General features: G+C 39.1%; 1 protein-coding gene and 1 pseudogene across 5 annotated transcripts in view; one reads left to right on the forward strand and one right to left on the reverse strand.

Moving 5' to 3' along the window:
* Positions 1-13,327, reverse strand: part of STAP1 (signal transducing adaptor family member 1) — a 77,681-nt gene that overhangs the window by 32,651 nt on the left and 31,703 nt on the right. For 3 of the 5 annotated variants that reach the window (XM_045989196.1, XM_045989189.1, XM_045989183.1), the window contains exons 8-9: positions 6,845-6,914; positions 4,113-4,209 (exon numbers count right to left, since the gene is read on the reverse strand). In XM_045989196.1, the coding sequence (XP_045845152.1) occupies positions 4,113-4,209; positions 6,845-6,914 (167 nt within the window). Of the gene's footprint in view, positions 1-998; positions 1,930-4,112; positions 4,210-6,844; positions 6,915-13,327 lie in introns of those variants that run through there. The other 2 variants (XM_045989207.1, XM_045989173.1) reach the window with 1 other exon arrangement.
* On the forward strand, positions 10,114-13,327 carry LOC123931731 (annotated as a pseudogene).

Consider the following 13,327-nt stretch of genomic DNA (forward strand, 5'->3'; position numbering starts at 1 on the left):
AAGCTACAGTAATCAAGATAGTGTGGTATTGGCAAAAGGATAAGAACATATATCAATGGAAATTGGCCCACAAAAATACAGTAAAGCTATTTAAATGAAGAAAAGATAATCTTTTTTTAACTAATGGTGCTCGAACAATTATATACCTAAATGCAAATAAAGTGAATTCTACCCTTAAAATTAATTTGAAGTAGGTCATAGACCTAATAATGTAAAATATAAAACTGACGCTTATAGAAGAAATAGGAAGAAAAATTTTTGTGATTTTAGAATAGGCAAAGAGGGGTGCCTGGGTGGGTTAAAGCCTCTGCCCTCTGCTCAGGTCTTGATCTCAGGGTCCTAGTATCGAGCCCCCGCATCGGGCTCTCTGCTCAGCAGGGAGCCTGCTTCTGCCTCTCTCTCTCTGCCTGCCTACTTGTGCTCTGTCAAATAAATAAATAAAATCTTAAAAAGAAAGAAAGACCTCTGTCTCTGCCTGCCTCTCTGCCTACGTGTTATCTCTGTCAAGTAAATTTTAAAAATCTTAAAAAAAAAATTAGGCAAAGGTTCTCAGATACAACACTAAAAGTACAACCTATATACAGAAGCAAAAATTGATAATTTTTACTTCATTAAAATATAAAACTTTTTTTTTTTTTAATAATACCACCAGGGTGTGTGGCTGGCTCAGTTGGTAGAGCATTCAACTTTTGATCTCAGGGTCATGAGTTCAAGCCCCATGATGTAGAGTTTACTTACAGATTTTTTTTAAAAGTTAATGACGATACCAAGTGCTGATGAGGATGCGACTACGACTCTCCAGCACCAATGGCAGATGTGCAAAAAGGTAGACCTTTGTGAAGAGAGTTCCACAGTTTCTTACAAAGTTAGATGGTCTCTTTCCAAATAACCCAATAATCTCATTCCCAGATATTTTACCCAAGTGGAATGAAGACTTATGTTTACACAAAAATCTGCACTTGACTATTAATATAGTTCAGTAAGTAATTGCCAAAAACTGGAAACAACCCTAATACATTTTAATTGATGGATAGATAAACAAACTAGTTCTTCCATACAGTAAAATACTATACAGCATTAAAAAAGAACAAGCTAATAATAGAACACTTATGTGACTCTAGACATGATGAATGAAAGTAAACAGCCTCAAAAGTTTTCTATACTGTGATTCCATTTATATGACATTTTGGAAAACGCAAAACTATAGAAGTGGAAAACATCTGTAGTTGCTAGGAATTGTGGGTGAGAAGAAGGGTTGACTACAAAGAAAGAATATCAGGGCATTTTTTTGAGGTGATGGGACTTTCTGTATCTTGATTCTGATGGTGGTTGTCACAACTCATTGGACTGTATACCAAAAAGTGAATTTTATTGCATGTAAGTTAAATTTTTTAGAAAGAAAGAAGTTTAGCCCTTGTACATAAGACACATAACATTTGGACCCATTTATTCAATTCAGTTCACCTATACTGAAATCTCCAGCAGGGCCATACTTGATCCTTAACGCTAAGAATTTCTAGCCCAAGGACTTGAGGTTTGCTTCACCTCTTAACAACTCTGAGATCTCATGTGAGAGAGCCTGAGCTAACTCCTCAAGTATTAGAGAATACATGAGGAGAGTGGTTCAGCCAGCTCCAGCTGGCCACCGGCACTAGATGTGTGAATGAGGCCAACCATCAGCTGGTACAGTTGTGTAAGTGACAGCAAGTGAGACTAGCAAAGGAACTGCCCAATTGAATCCAATCCAAATTGCCAATGCACAGAATCGTGAGCAAATAAAATGGTTGTTGATTTAACTACCATGTTTTGGGGGGGGTTGTTACATAGCAGTAGATAACTGACATGAAACAAATTATATCAGATTCACCATCACCTTAAACTTTTTTTTTTTTTTTTATTTTAGAGGTGTTACAGGAAATCGTTCCGTCTCTGGAAAAAAAAATTATATCAATAGTTACTACTTCTTATATTAATAATCATATTAAGTAATAGTTAATAGATTTCTGTAAATAGTGTTTCCCTGAATTAAGCCTGTGTAATATATTATTCTGGCCATGTCTATAGTAATGTGTTCATCCCCTGTAATTACATTTTAAGAGAGATGTTCGGAAATTAGTATACAGAAACGTTAAAGATGTGATAAGAGGGCTGAAGGAACAAATAACTTATCGAGGACAGAGGAAGACTGGGGAGGGGCGCATTGTGGCTGCTTTTATATATTTGATGGGCTTTTTAAAACCCTGAGTTGTTCCAAAACCAGAAATTGGATTAAAATATAGAAGTTAAAGGAAGAAATATTTTAGACTATTAAGAAAGAAGTCTCTAAGATGAGCACTGATCAAAAGTGAAGTGTGCGGGCGCCTGGGTGGCTCAGTGGGTTAAGCTGCTGCCTTCGGCTCAGGTCATGATCTCAGGGTCCTGGGATCGAGTCCCGCATGGGTCTCTCTGCTCAGCAGGGAGCCTGCTTCCTTCTCTCTCTCTCTGCCTGCCTCTCTATCTACTTGTGATCTCTCTCTGTCAAATAAATAAATAAAATCTTAAAAAAAAAAAAAAGTGAAGTGTGCTGCCTCAAAAAGCAGTGAGGTGACCATCATTAGGAATTTTCAAACAAGCTGACTGGTCACATCTTTTTTTTTTTTTTTTTTTTTAAGGTTTTATTTATTTGACAGAGAGAGATCACAAGTAGGCAGAGCAGCAGGCAGGTGGGGGAAGGGGGAAGAAGGCTCCCCGCTGAGCAGAGAGCCTGATGTGGGGCTCAATCCCAGGACACTTGAGTTCATGACCTGAGCAGAAGCCAGAAACTTAACCCAATGAGCCATCCAGGTGTCCCTGGCTGGTCGCATCTTAGAGATGCCTTCTGTACTGAGTGTGCAGGTGATTCCTATATACACTGAGACACTGTACTGGGCAATTTCTCTAAAGTTCCTTCAGACTCAGTTTATTTATTTGGCATCAAAGATTCATACGTTTTCAACCTTGGACTTTTTAAAGAAGGGATCATTTCCTTTTTTTTTTTTTTTTTTTTTTTTTTTTTTTTTTTTTCCTTTTTAAAAATTTTTTTATTTGTTTATTTTCAGCGTAACAGTATTCATTGTTTGTGCACTACACCCAGTGCTCCATGCCCTTTTTTTTTTTTTTTTTTTTTTTATTTGACAGAGAAATCACAACTAGACAGAGAGGCAGGCAGAGAGAGAGGAGGAAGCAGGCTCCCCACGGAGCAGAGAGCCTGATGTGGGGCTCGATCCCAGGACCCTGAGATCATGACCTGAGCCAAAGGCAGAGGCTTTAACCAACTGAGCCACCCAGGCGCCCCTCAACCTTGGACTTTTAAAGTTGCTGGCTTTTTTAAATTTAATCAGACTTTTCAGATATCCTGTGATGCAGGTAGCCAAACAAAGTTGTTTTCCCTCATAACCTGTAAGAACAGAGGCTTATTTTGTTATCTGACACTCAGGCCTCTGCCTTTACAGTGGAATTAGCCTCTCTCTCAAATCATCTACCCCCGGAGGGCCAATTCCGTCTTCATCCATTTTAATCTGACTAGGTCATTTGATGTTGTTAACAGATCATACTTTTAAATCCCGTTTGGTTTCCATGACTCTATATGAGTATGGTTTTTTGTCTTATCTCTGAACTTATTTGATAAAGACAAATAGAAGGGCACGTGGGTGGCTCAATCAGCTTAGTGTCTGCCTTCGGCTCAGGTCATGATCCCAGGGTCCTGGGATTGAGCCCCTCATCAGAGCCCCTGCTCCGAGGAAAGCATTCTTCCCCCTCTCTCCCTCTGCATGCCACTCCTCCTGTGCTCTCTCTTTCTCATTCTCCATATTATAAATAAAAAAAATCTTAAAAAAAAACCAATTAGAATGATGATGAATTAGACACAAAATACATGCCTATGGCTTTTCTTTCTCTAGAATGGGCCACCAGAATATATTGGTCCTCCCTTATTTTCACAGGGTTAATGATAAAATGACATACAAATAGATAAATTTAAAAGCTGAACTACATTCCTACCTGGTTGGTATTACAAATCATATATGGGGGTCGGTGGGGGAGGGTGGTTGTTTTGTTTTGCTTTCCTTAATACAGCAATGAAGTGAAGAACATACCAGAGTTTTCATCAGCTGAATATATAAATGGTCGTAAATTTCCTCGAGTCTCTTTCATGAAATAATCAATGACACTGAAAAGGTTTGGGAGTGTTACCTGTACAAAGAGAGTGAGAGAAGGCTCAGTGTCATCCATGTGAAGAGAGTTAAAAAAGCTCATGTGAAAAAAAAAAATTTTTAAGATTGATTTTATTTATTTGACAGAGACACAGTGAGACAGGAAACACAAGCAGGGGAGTAGGAAAGGGAGAAGCAGGCTTCCTGCTGAGCAGGGAGCCCGATGCGGGGCTCAATCCGAGGCCCCTGGGACCATGACCTGAACTGGAGGCAGACTCTTAATGACCGAGCCACCTAGGCGCCCCAGGTCATGTGAAATTTAATGAAGATTACTGTGAATTTCCTGATCTTTAGTAAAACATGTCAATACTTCACTTCAACAAGGTACTGAATGGCCAGTGTTTCCCACTCATGCATTTTTTTTCTCTTTTATAATATCGAATTCCCTGTTTAGAAATGTCCCCCCCACCGTGGTGTATATTTTGGTGGACAATAATTAGGTACTCTGCACTTCTCTAGTTATTGCATGATAATGTGACTCAGGTTAGGCCAGAAAATGCTCTCTTCCTGAAGTCTGAACTTGAGAGGAACCTGGAAGAAGAGCAGGTTCCTAATCAGAAGGTTCTCACTAGAGTTGACCCTTGAACAACAGGAGTCAGGGATGCCACCCACTCTGCACTCAAAAATCCGCATTATAACTTTTGACTCCTCCCCAAAATTAAACACTAAACCTACTGTTGACAAGAAGCCTTACCAATAACGTAGTTAATTGACACATATTTAGTATGTTATACATTATTATATACTGTATTCTTACAATAAAGTAAGCCAGAGGAAAAAAAATATTAAGAAAAATCACAAGAGAAGTACAGTTAGCAGTACTAGTCTGTATTTATCGAAAGAAAAAAAAAAACCCACATGTAAGTGGACCCATGCATTTATGTTGTTCAAGGGTCAACTGTACAAGTAACTGCTTCCTAGTCCCTGGAGGTCTTCCAGCTGTCCAGTCATTTCATGGGCTTCCTATGTTCTTAAATCTGTCTTTACTTAAGCTAGTTATTTGGTTTCTTCTGTTTGAAACCAAAGAACCCTTAAAGCCAGAGAATTTACCATTTTAACATCTCACTGTAACGGGATAGTTTACGTGGCCAAGAGTAGCTGAAATGGCTTGCCACCCCCAAAGCAATATTTTTATATGAGTAAAATCAGGCTAAACCTGAATAACCCTGGAATTCATAAAATGTCAACCTGGTTGAGGGCTAAGGGAGGGGAGTGTGAAAGATTAAATAACAATCCAGGCAGTTAACTTTCCTTATATTGGGGCCCGTTTGGGCTAATTACGGATAAATGAGCCCAGTTCACCAGTCACAGAGGCACCTTCTTCTTCCCTGACTGTTCTTGTGGTCAATTGGTTATTTGGGTTATCCTTCAGCAATCTAGTTGTTTTGTTTCCTTCATTAGAATTTTTGAAAAAGCCCCAGCAGGCATGGACCTGAGAGCTGAGGAGCTCAGGGAGGCATTTGCGGCAAAGAGGGAGGTGAGGTGTCGGAGTCATCGGCTTCTCTCCTCTTGGCAAAAGTCACTAGTGCATTCTAAGAAGTAGGGTCTAAACATAAAAAATTCAGGGACTCCTGGGTGGGTTGAGCATTTGCCTTCAGCTCAGGTCATGATCCAGGGTCTTGGGGCTGAGTTCCGTATCAGGCTCCCTCTTCAGTGGAGCCTGCTACTCCTTCTGCCTGCCACTCCCCCTGCTGGTGCACTCCCTCTCTCCCTCTGACAAATAAAATCTTTGTTAAAAATTAAAAACATAAACATAAAAATTCAGCCCAACTGCCCCTTTCTCCATCTGATCAACACAATGGGCTTGAAGAGGCAGAGGCACTAAGAGCTCAATTTTAAAGATGTTAAAATAAGTATCTTCCAGACTCATCAGTTCCATTTATGTGATATCACTTCCCCAGTCCAGTCTGCCCCCTGCTGCAGCCTAAGATCACAGAACTATATTCCCTTTTTCTGGCACCTGGACCATAGCCCACATCACTACATTTTCATTGGTTGAGATGAGTGTAAGGACCAGTTTTCCCACCTGTATCATAGGCATCCCTCAGGGTCATGGTGAAGATTAAATTAAGTGATAACATGTAAGGTACTTAGCTGTCTGCCTAATACCGTGACCTAGTGATTATATCATGAGCCCCATGGTACACTGAGAGGGGCTGCAGACCAGAAAGGGACTGTTTCTTCATGATTATGTTGCCGGTATGAGGGGGATTTCTGAACTTCTGCATGACGGGTATTAGAGGACTCGGCATTCACAGAGTTTTTGTCCCCCATTAGAAATAATCGCATTGAAATACGTATCATTGGAGGATGGAAAACAGGCATTTAAGAAGAAGATCTTCCCCCCCTGAAATAACCATGTTGATAAAGATTACAGGGAAACAACAGTAGAATATTGTTAGCAGAGTCTCCTGAGCCTCCTCATCCACCTGTTCTGCTATCTCACGTCTCCCCCTGGGTCTCTGCCACTTTCGGGGCTCCTTCACGTGGCTGTTTCTCACCACACTATGTTCCTGGGCAAGGGGTCTGCTTTTCCACCTTTCTTTGAATTCTATAAGGTAGACTTGGGAAAAAGCAGGAGAAAATTCATCAAAAACAAGGAAATAGCTACTTACGGGTTTTTCCAGTTCAATAGTGTAGTTTTTTCCTACACTCATCACTTTGTAGTGCTTGATTCTTGGCATGCTAAAATGAAAAAAAAAAAGTTATTCTCCATTTGAATATACTATTGAATCAAACTAAAGTGAATATAAGATATCTCCTCTATAATAAAACCTACATTCCCATTCCTGTAGTTAGGCAAAAAAATTAATAATAAAAATAAAAATTTAGGGTACCTGGGTGGCTCAGTGGGTTGAGCCTCTGCCTTCGGCTCGGGTCATGGTCTCGGGGTCCTGGGGTCCAGCCCCACATCGGGCTCTCTGCACAGCGGAGAGCCTGCTTCCTCCTCTCTCTGCCTGCCTCTCTGCCTACTTGTGATCTCTCTCTCTCTGTGTTGAATGGATTAAATATAATCTTAAAAAAAATCTTTAAAAAATGTTAAGAAAAAATTTAAATGGTGATTTTCATTTTGTTATTTTCCCCGTTCTCTATGTCTGTTTTTGGAGGGATTATACATTAGGGATACTGAGTCATTGAGAGGGTGAAGAATAACAGGAAAGAAAGAATCAAGAGCTGAAAATCTTTCAGGCAGAAATTATCTTTTTAAAACCAGTAATTTACAAAGCAGACAACATTATAATATCTTAAGTAGGTACGTACAAATCAGATTTTTATTCTCTAGATTAAAAGGGAAGTAGAAAGAATTACTGAAAGCAAATTACTTTCTATTCTACGTTATCACTATTCCAATGAGAAATCCCTGAATGGCTGTTCTTCCTGCTAGCTCACAGACCACCTTAGATATCTGCTCACTTCAGGCTGACTTAGAGATCCGGAAAATGCTCCGGGAGAAGGTGAGCACAGTAGATGAAGCGCAGTGTCTTCCTCTTCTATGGTCACATAGCACTCTAAATTATTACCACCCTGAGCACATGATATTTCATTAACTAGAATTGCTCAAGAACAAGAAGCACAATCTATTCACCTTTGTCTTCAAGCATCAGACACACAATATTTATGAAACTGAATTTTTAAAATACTACAAGCCCATCTTATAGTGCTATTTGGCTACAATTAATTTATACTGAGAGCAGAAGTAAAAATGTTTGTTTTGAATTCTTTTGATTCACGTGACAACAGTGTCAGGACCAAGAGTTTTTCTAATGTTGAAAAATTTAAAGCATTTATTACACTGCCATTTGCTTGAAAGAGAAACTAATTCAACATCTGTCCGCTTTACAGAAGTGGTCCAAAGCTGTCTGTCAGGTTGAGTTTGTTGGCAGGGCCTCCCACCTTCTTTATCACCCCTCTCTCCACTTCCAGGTCACATTCCTCTAGGACTGAACTTCAATTCTTTTCAAGGGACTTTTTCTTCATCTACCGTTCTATCCCAATATTCTCTCAATTGAATGTCATTGGAAAACAGCTAATAATTTTATTCTAGTGTCTTATTCTAGATCTTTACTTTTAAGACATGGGATAAAACCTAACTAACCCTATCCCTTCCTAAAAATAATTAAAAATAAAAAGTATTCTTGATTGCCGATCCTTCAGGAATCACTAGCAGACTGGTAAAGGAAACATTTTTGGACAGAGGTCTTACAAGTACCTTCTTTTGCAGTGATTGGCTCTGGCTTTATTTTTATCCCTACCTGAAAAAAGACTTTGATAATCACATAGTTACTTTTGAAATCTCTCCTCCTTTCCAATCAGATCTCCTGTATTTTTATGAAACAAGTGATTCTTATTCCTTGGAAGACTTGACAGAAAGCTCGAAGGGCATAATCTTTATCACCAGAAAGATTGAGGTTCAAATTCTAGCTCTGTGTGTAAGTTCTCAGCCTTCATTTCTTCATCTATAAAATGGAGATGGTAATCCCATTCCTCACAGGACTGTTGTGAATTAATGTCTGAAAAGTCCTTAGTGCAGTATCTTGCACATGTAGACAATGTAGCAAATTAATGACTCTTTTTACTACGTTTTAAATTTATCGTTTTAACTTAGTAGCTTCTTCACGGCTTAGCTGCTTCATTTATAAAACATGGAAAAAACGGTCTCAGTTTTTACTGTGCCTGAAGGAAATGCTTGTCAAGCACCTAGCTCAGCACCCCCAAATGGTCCCCTGGAAGTGGTGACAATGATCGCTGTTAGTAATGGCTCTTAGATCATCACCACCGTTATTCATGACAAAGCTGTGGGAGGAAAAGCAGCAAAGATTAACAGAGTCTCTTGGAACTTTTGACTAAAAGGACTGAGTTCTGGAGGAGAAAGTAAGGTAGAAAAAAAAAATTCCGTTGAAGTCGCTTAGGCTTTGAATCTCATTTTAGACCTTTGCTTTTCTTTCATATTTTGTTTTGTTTTTCCCAAGAAATAAAGATAGAGGAAAAAATGATAAAATTTTCTATACTGAAGTTTCCTGATTATGACCTCAAAAAAGAAGTAACCTGTCTTTCAACAAGTGTGTGGCCTTAAATGTGATATAAATACGTGTATTTAGCTTCTTACCCAAATTTCTGCAAAGGCATTAATTTGGGGTCAATATTTTCTACTGTTTCCTTGGCTAATGGCTTTCCAAAGTATATATATACTACTAGCTTGCCATGTAATCATAACAATTTTAAGAAAACAAAGCCAAACCACTAAGTTTGTTGTAAGAATAGTTCTAGCTTATGAATTCATACACCACTGGGTTGGGTAAAGTGAGGTATTTTACATCAAGAGAGGGTCACCTGATAATTGGGCACTGAATGACTTTTGCTTCTTCCCAAGAACTACAATCTTACCTCCTACAGCTGCTTTGTTAACTGATGGAGATAATTTTACTTTCAAGTGCTGCTTTGTAAACTAGTCTGTCCTTTTCAGCTAGTATTTTGCCAGACACACCTAAATTTGCATGGCTGCACATTTCTCCTACAACCTGTAAGAGAATGAGTTGGTTCTGTGGGTTGTTACCCAGCTGTGTTCAGGTGCTTCCTAATCGTCTAGATTTTTTGTCAAAGTCTTTACATTAAGCTCTACAGTCTTAACAAGGTAACATTCTACTATTCTCTATAATGGCTACCCTGTTAAACAGAAGATATGAAATCTAGGCTTCTAGAAGTTCTATTTTGAGGGAATCCGGGTGGCTCAGTTGGTTGGGCACCTGCCTTCGCCTCAGGTCATGATCCCAGAGTCCTGGGGTCCAGTCCCACATTGGGCTCCCCGCTCAGCAGGAAGCTTGCTTCTCCCTTTGCCTCTCCCTCTGCTTGTGTTCCCTCTCTCCGTGTCTCTGTCAAATAAATAAATAAAATCTTTTAAAAAAAATATGAAGTTTTGTGGGGAGGAAGATTTGTTTTATGAAATGTTATGTTTTTAGGACCATCAGTTGTACAAAAGCATGAATTTTTATATGAATTCAAAATGGAAGCGATTTTACTAAAATTACAATTATAGAAGTTTGATATGAATTTCTTTGCCAGGCTCTTTCTTAGGAGTTTAAATATAGCTTAAATACCATAGAGATATACTGTGATGGTCAATTCATATCCTAAGTATAGAAACTCATTGTGTTTGGTCAAAAACCACATCGACAACAGAAAGCGCTGTTATTTCTGATAGCTCACGTTTACGGAAAATAAGGTGCAAAAGCTGGGCTAATTTAGACCATCTTAAAAAGATCAGGTTGCGCCTTTTACGAAGATGGCCCCGAAAGCTAAGAAGGAAGCCCCTGCCCCTCCCAAAGCCAAAGCCAAAGCAAAGGCTTTGAAGGCCAAGAAAGCGGTGCTGAATGGCGTCCACAGTCACAAAAAAAAAGGATCTGCACATCACCTACGTTGCGACGACCCAAGACTGCATCTCCGAAGGCAGCCCAAATACCCTCGAAAGAGCGCCCCCAGGAGAAACAAGCTTGATCAGTATGCCATAATCAAGTTCCCCTGACTACTGAGTCAGCCATGAAGAAAGTAGAAGACAACAACACACTTGTGTTCATTGTGGATGTCAAGGCCAACAAGCACCAGATCAAACAGGCTGTGAAGAAGCTCTATGACATTGATGTAGCCAAGGTCAATACCTTAATCAGGCCTGATGGAGAGAGAAGAAGGCATACGTTCCACTGGCCCCTGACTATGATGCTTTGGATGTTGCCAACAAAATTGGGATCATCTAAACTGAGTCCAGCTGGCTAAATCGAAATACAGTTTTTTCATGATTAAAAAAAAAAAAAAAACCTCTCTAAAATAAAAAGATCAGGTTGCTATTGTGCAGAAAATATGTGTCTTTAAAGAGTCATTAGGTCTCAGGGATTTTGTTCATTTTCATACAGAATAATAAAGCGGGGTTCACATGCTAATGGATCAAACACTCACTCCAACCAAGAAAAGAATAAAATGAAGGAAAAAAAGTTTATCACTCTCTTGTGTGATTTAGCGTTCCAGCAGTTAAATTTCTTTTTAAAACAAAATCTGAGAAATAGATTTTAATTCCGTTTTATATGCTCTTAAATTTTAAAGGCATGCTCAATTCAATTTCCTAAAACCCTGAAAAAGAATAAGCTCTTTGACCAGGATGTACTCAACACAAAAATTCACTGTTCAAAAAAAATAAATAAATAATAAAAAGTAAAAAAAAAAAAAAAAAATTCACTGTTCTCCCAGCGTTCTTCTAAGCTCACTTATATGTGAGGGCACTCACAATTTTTATTTCTTTTCAATTTGTTTCAAAAGAGCCAATTGAATTATAAAGCAAATAAAATTGAGTAATCTGTGATAGTCTACTGTATTAGTTGAAAATATATTAACTCCAAATGTCAGTCTTTATAATAAAAAATAATAAAACAACAAGAAGGTTAAGTGGACGTAGGTATTCATTATGGAAAATCAAACACACACACACACACACTCACACACACAGCTCTCTCACTTAACACACAGAACTGGGACCTGATCTGCCTCTAACATTCTTGCCATTCATTCAGGGCACACGGCTGGTGTCTAAAGACGAGTTTGTTTATATGGAGTAACTGGCAAGTGATGAAGCTTGTTGGACCATGGTGCATTGTAATTACTTTCTTTTTACTGCCTTTATCCGTTGTCAGTGTCTTCCTATTTAATATATTTAGAATCACTGATACTTGTAGTGGACTGACTGGTAAACAGATGCACCGACAGCTCTGTTGCAGCTAAAATAATTCATGGACTATTATCCCCAGAAAGAATAGCAAATTAAAGAGTCAAAGTTTGGTTATGCTTTTATATGAAAGATAATTACTTACTGAACATTGTCACTTAGGACCAAAAACCCCTGTATTTTAATTTCATTATCATTTGTCAAAGTGTTAATAACGTGGAGTGCTTATGTATTGAAATGCAAGATTTCAAAGACTCAGAGCTGGAGTGGACCTTAGCAGAGCTAACCACCTTAGCTACATGGAAAAATCAACTATTGCATGTAAGTATTACTGACTTAATCAAAGGTAAACCATTTTACCAGAAGGAAACTCTTAACCTTGACAAGAGGCTCCAAGTTGTCCTTCATACGGATGTCAAATTATGTCACTTTTTCACGCATCACAGTCCAGTGGCCTCTCATGTCGTTCAGAGTATATAACTGTCCCTCAGCGACAGGCAGGGCTCAGAGGGATCACTGGCTCCCCTCCACCTCTGGAATCTCGTTAGCACTGTTTGCCTGCTCACTACATTGCAATCACAGGGAGCTCTTTTTTAACAAACTGAGCCTTCTCCTGTCTCTAGGCATATGCACTTGTTGCCTGAAGTGCTCTTGTCCTAGATACTGGCTTGGTTTGTTCCCTCACTTCCTTCAGGGCCCTGCTTAAATGTCAGCTAATAAAGTAGGCCTTCCCTGATCACTCTGTATTAGAACAATAGCCATCAGGGTCCCCTGGGTGGCTCAGTGGGTTAAAGCCTCTGCCTTCGGCTTAGGTCATGATTCCAGGGTCCTGGGATTGAGCCCCGCATCAGGGAGCCTGCTTCCTCCTCTCTCTCTGCCTACTTGTGATCTCTGCCTGTCAAATAAAGAAATAAAATCTTTAAAAGAAAAAAAAATAGCAACCAAAAAATGTTTCTCTATAAATCATCTCTGAGTGTTCCCATCTCCGTCATCCTATTTAATTTTCTTCCATAGACCTTATTACTATACACGACTTTTTACTTATGCATTTCTTTACCGTCCATTTTGCCTTACAAGAATGTAAACTCCTTACATTGTTGTTTTGTTCACGACTCCATCCTCAGTATCTAGAATATTACTTGGTCTCGTAATAGTTGTTCGATGAAGATGTGTGAAATGAATGAATGAGTAAGGAACTATACCCAGGGTCACAGTAACTTGCCCTTTCTTCCTGCTGCAGACACTAGCCTTGGCTCTGCTTCTGTAACGTTCTCTCCCTATTCTTATGTTTGCATTTTGGCCCCAACAGAACACATAGCAGGTGGTGATCTTGTGCGACTTTGCTTTCTAAAGTGGTACCACGCTTTTAACAATTCCACGCTTTCTCTAA

Source organism: Meles meles, chromosome 2, assembly GCF_922984935.1.
Source record: "Meles meles chromosome 2, mMelMel3.1 paternal haplotype, whole genome shotgun sequence".
Classification (NCBI taxonomy): Eukaryota; Metazoa; Chordata; class Mammalia; order Carnivora; family Mustelidae; genus Meles; species Meles meles.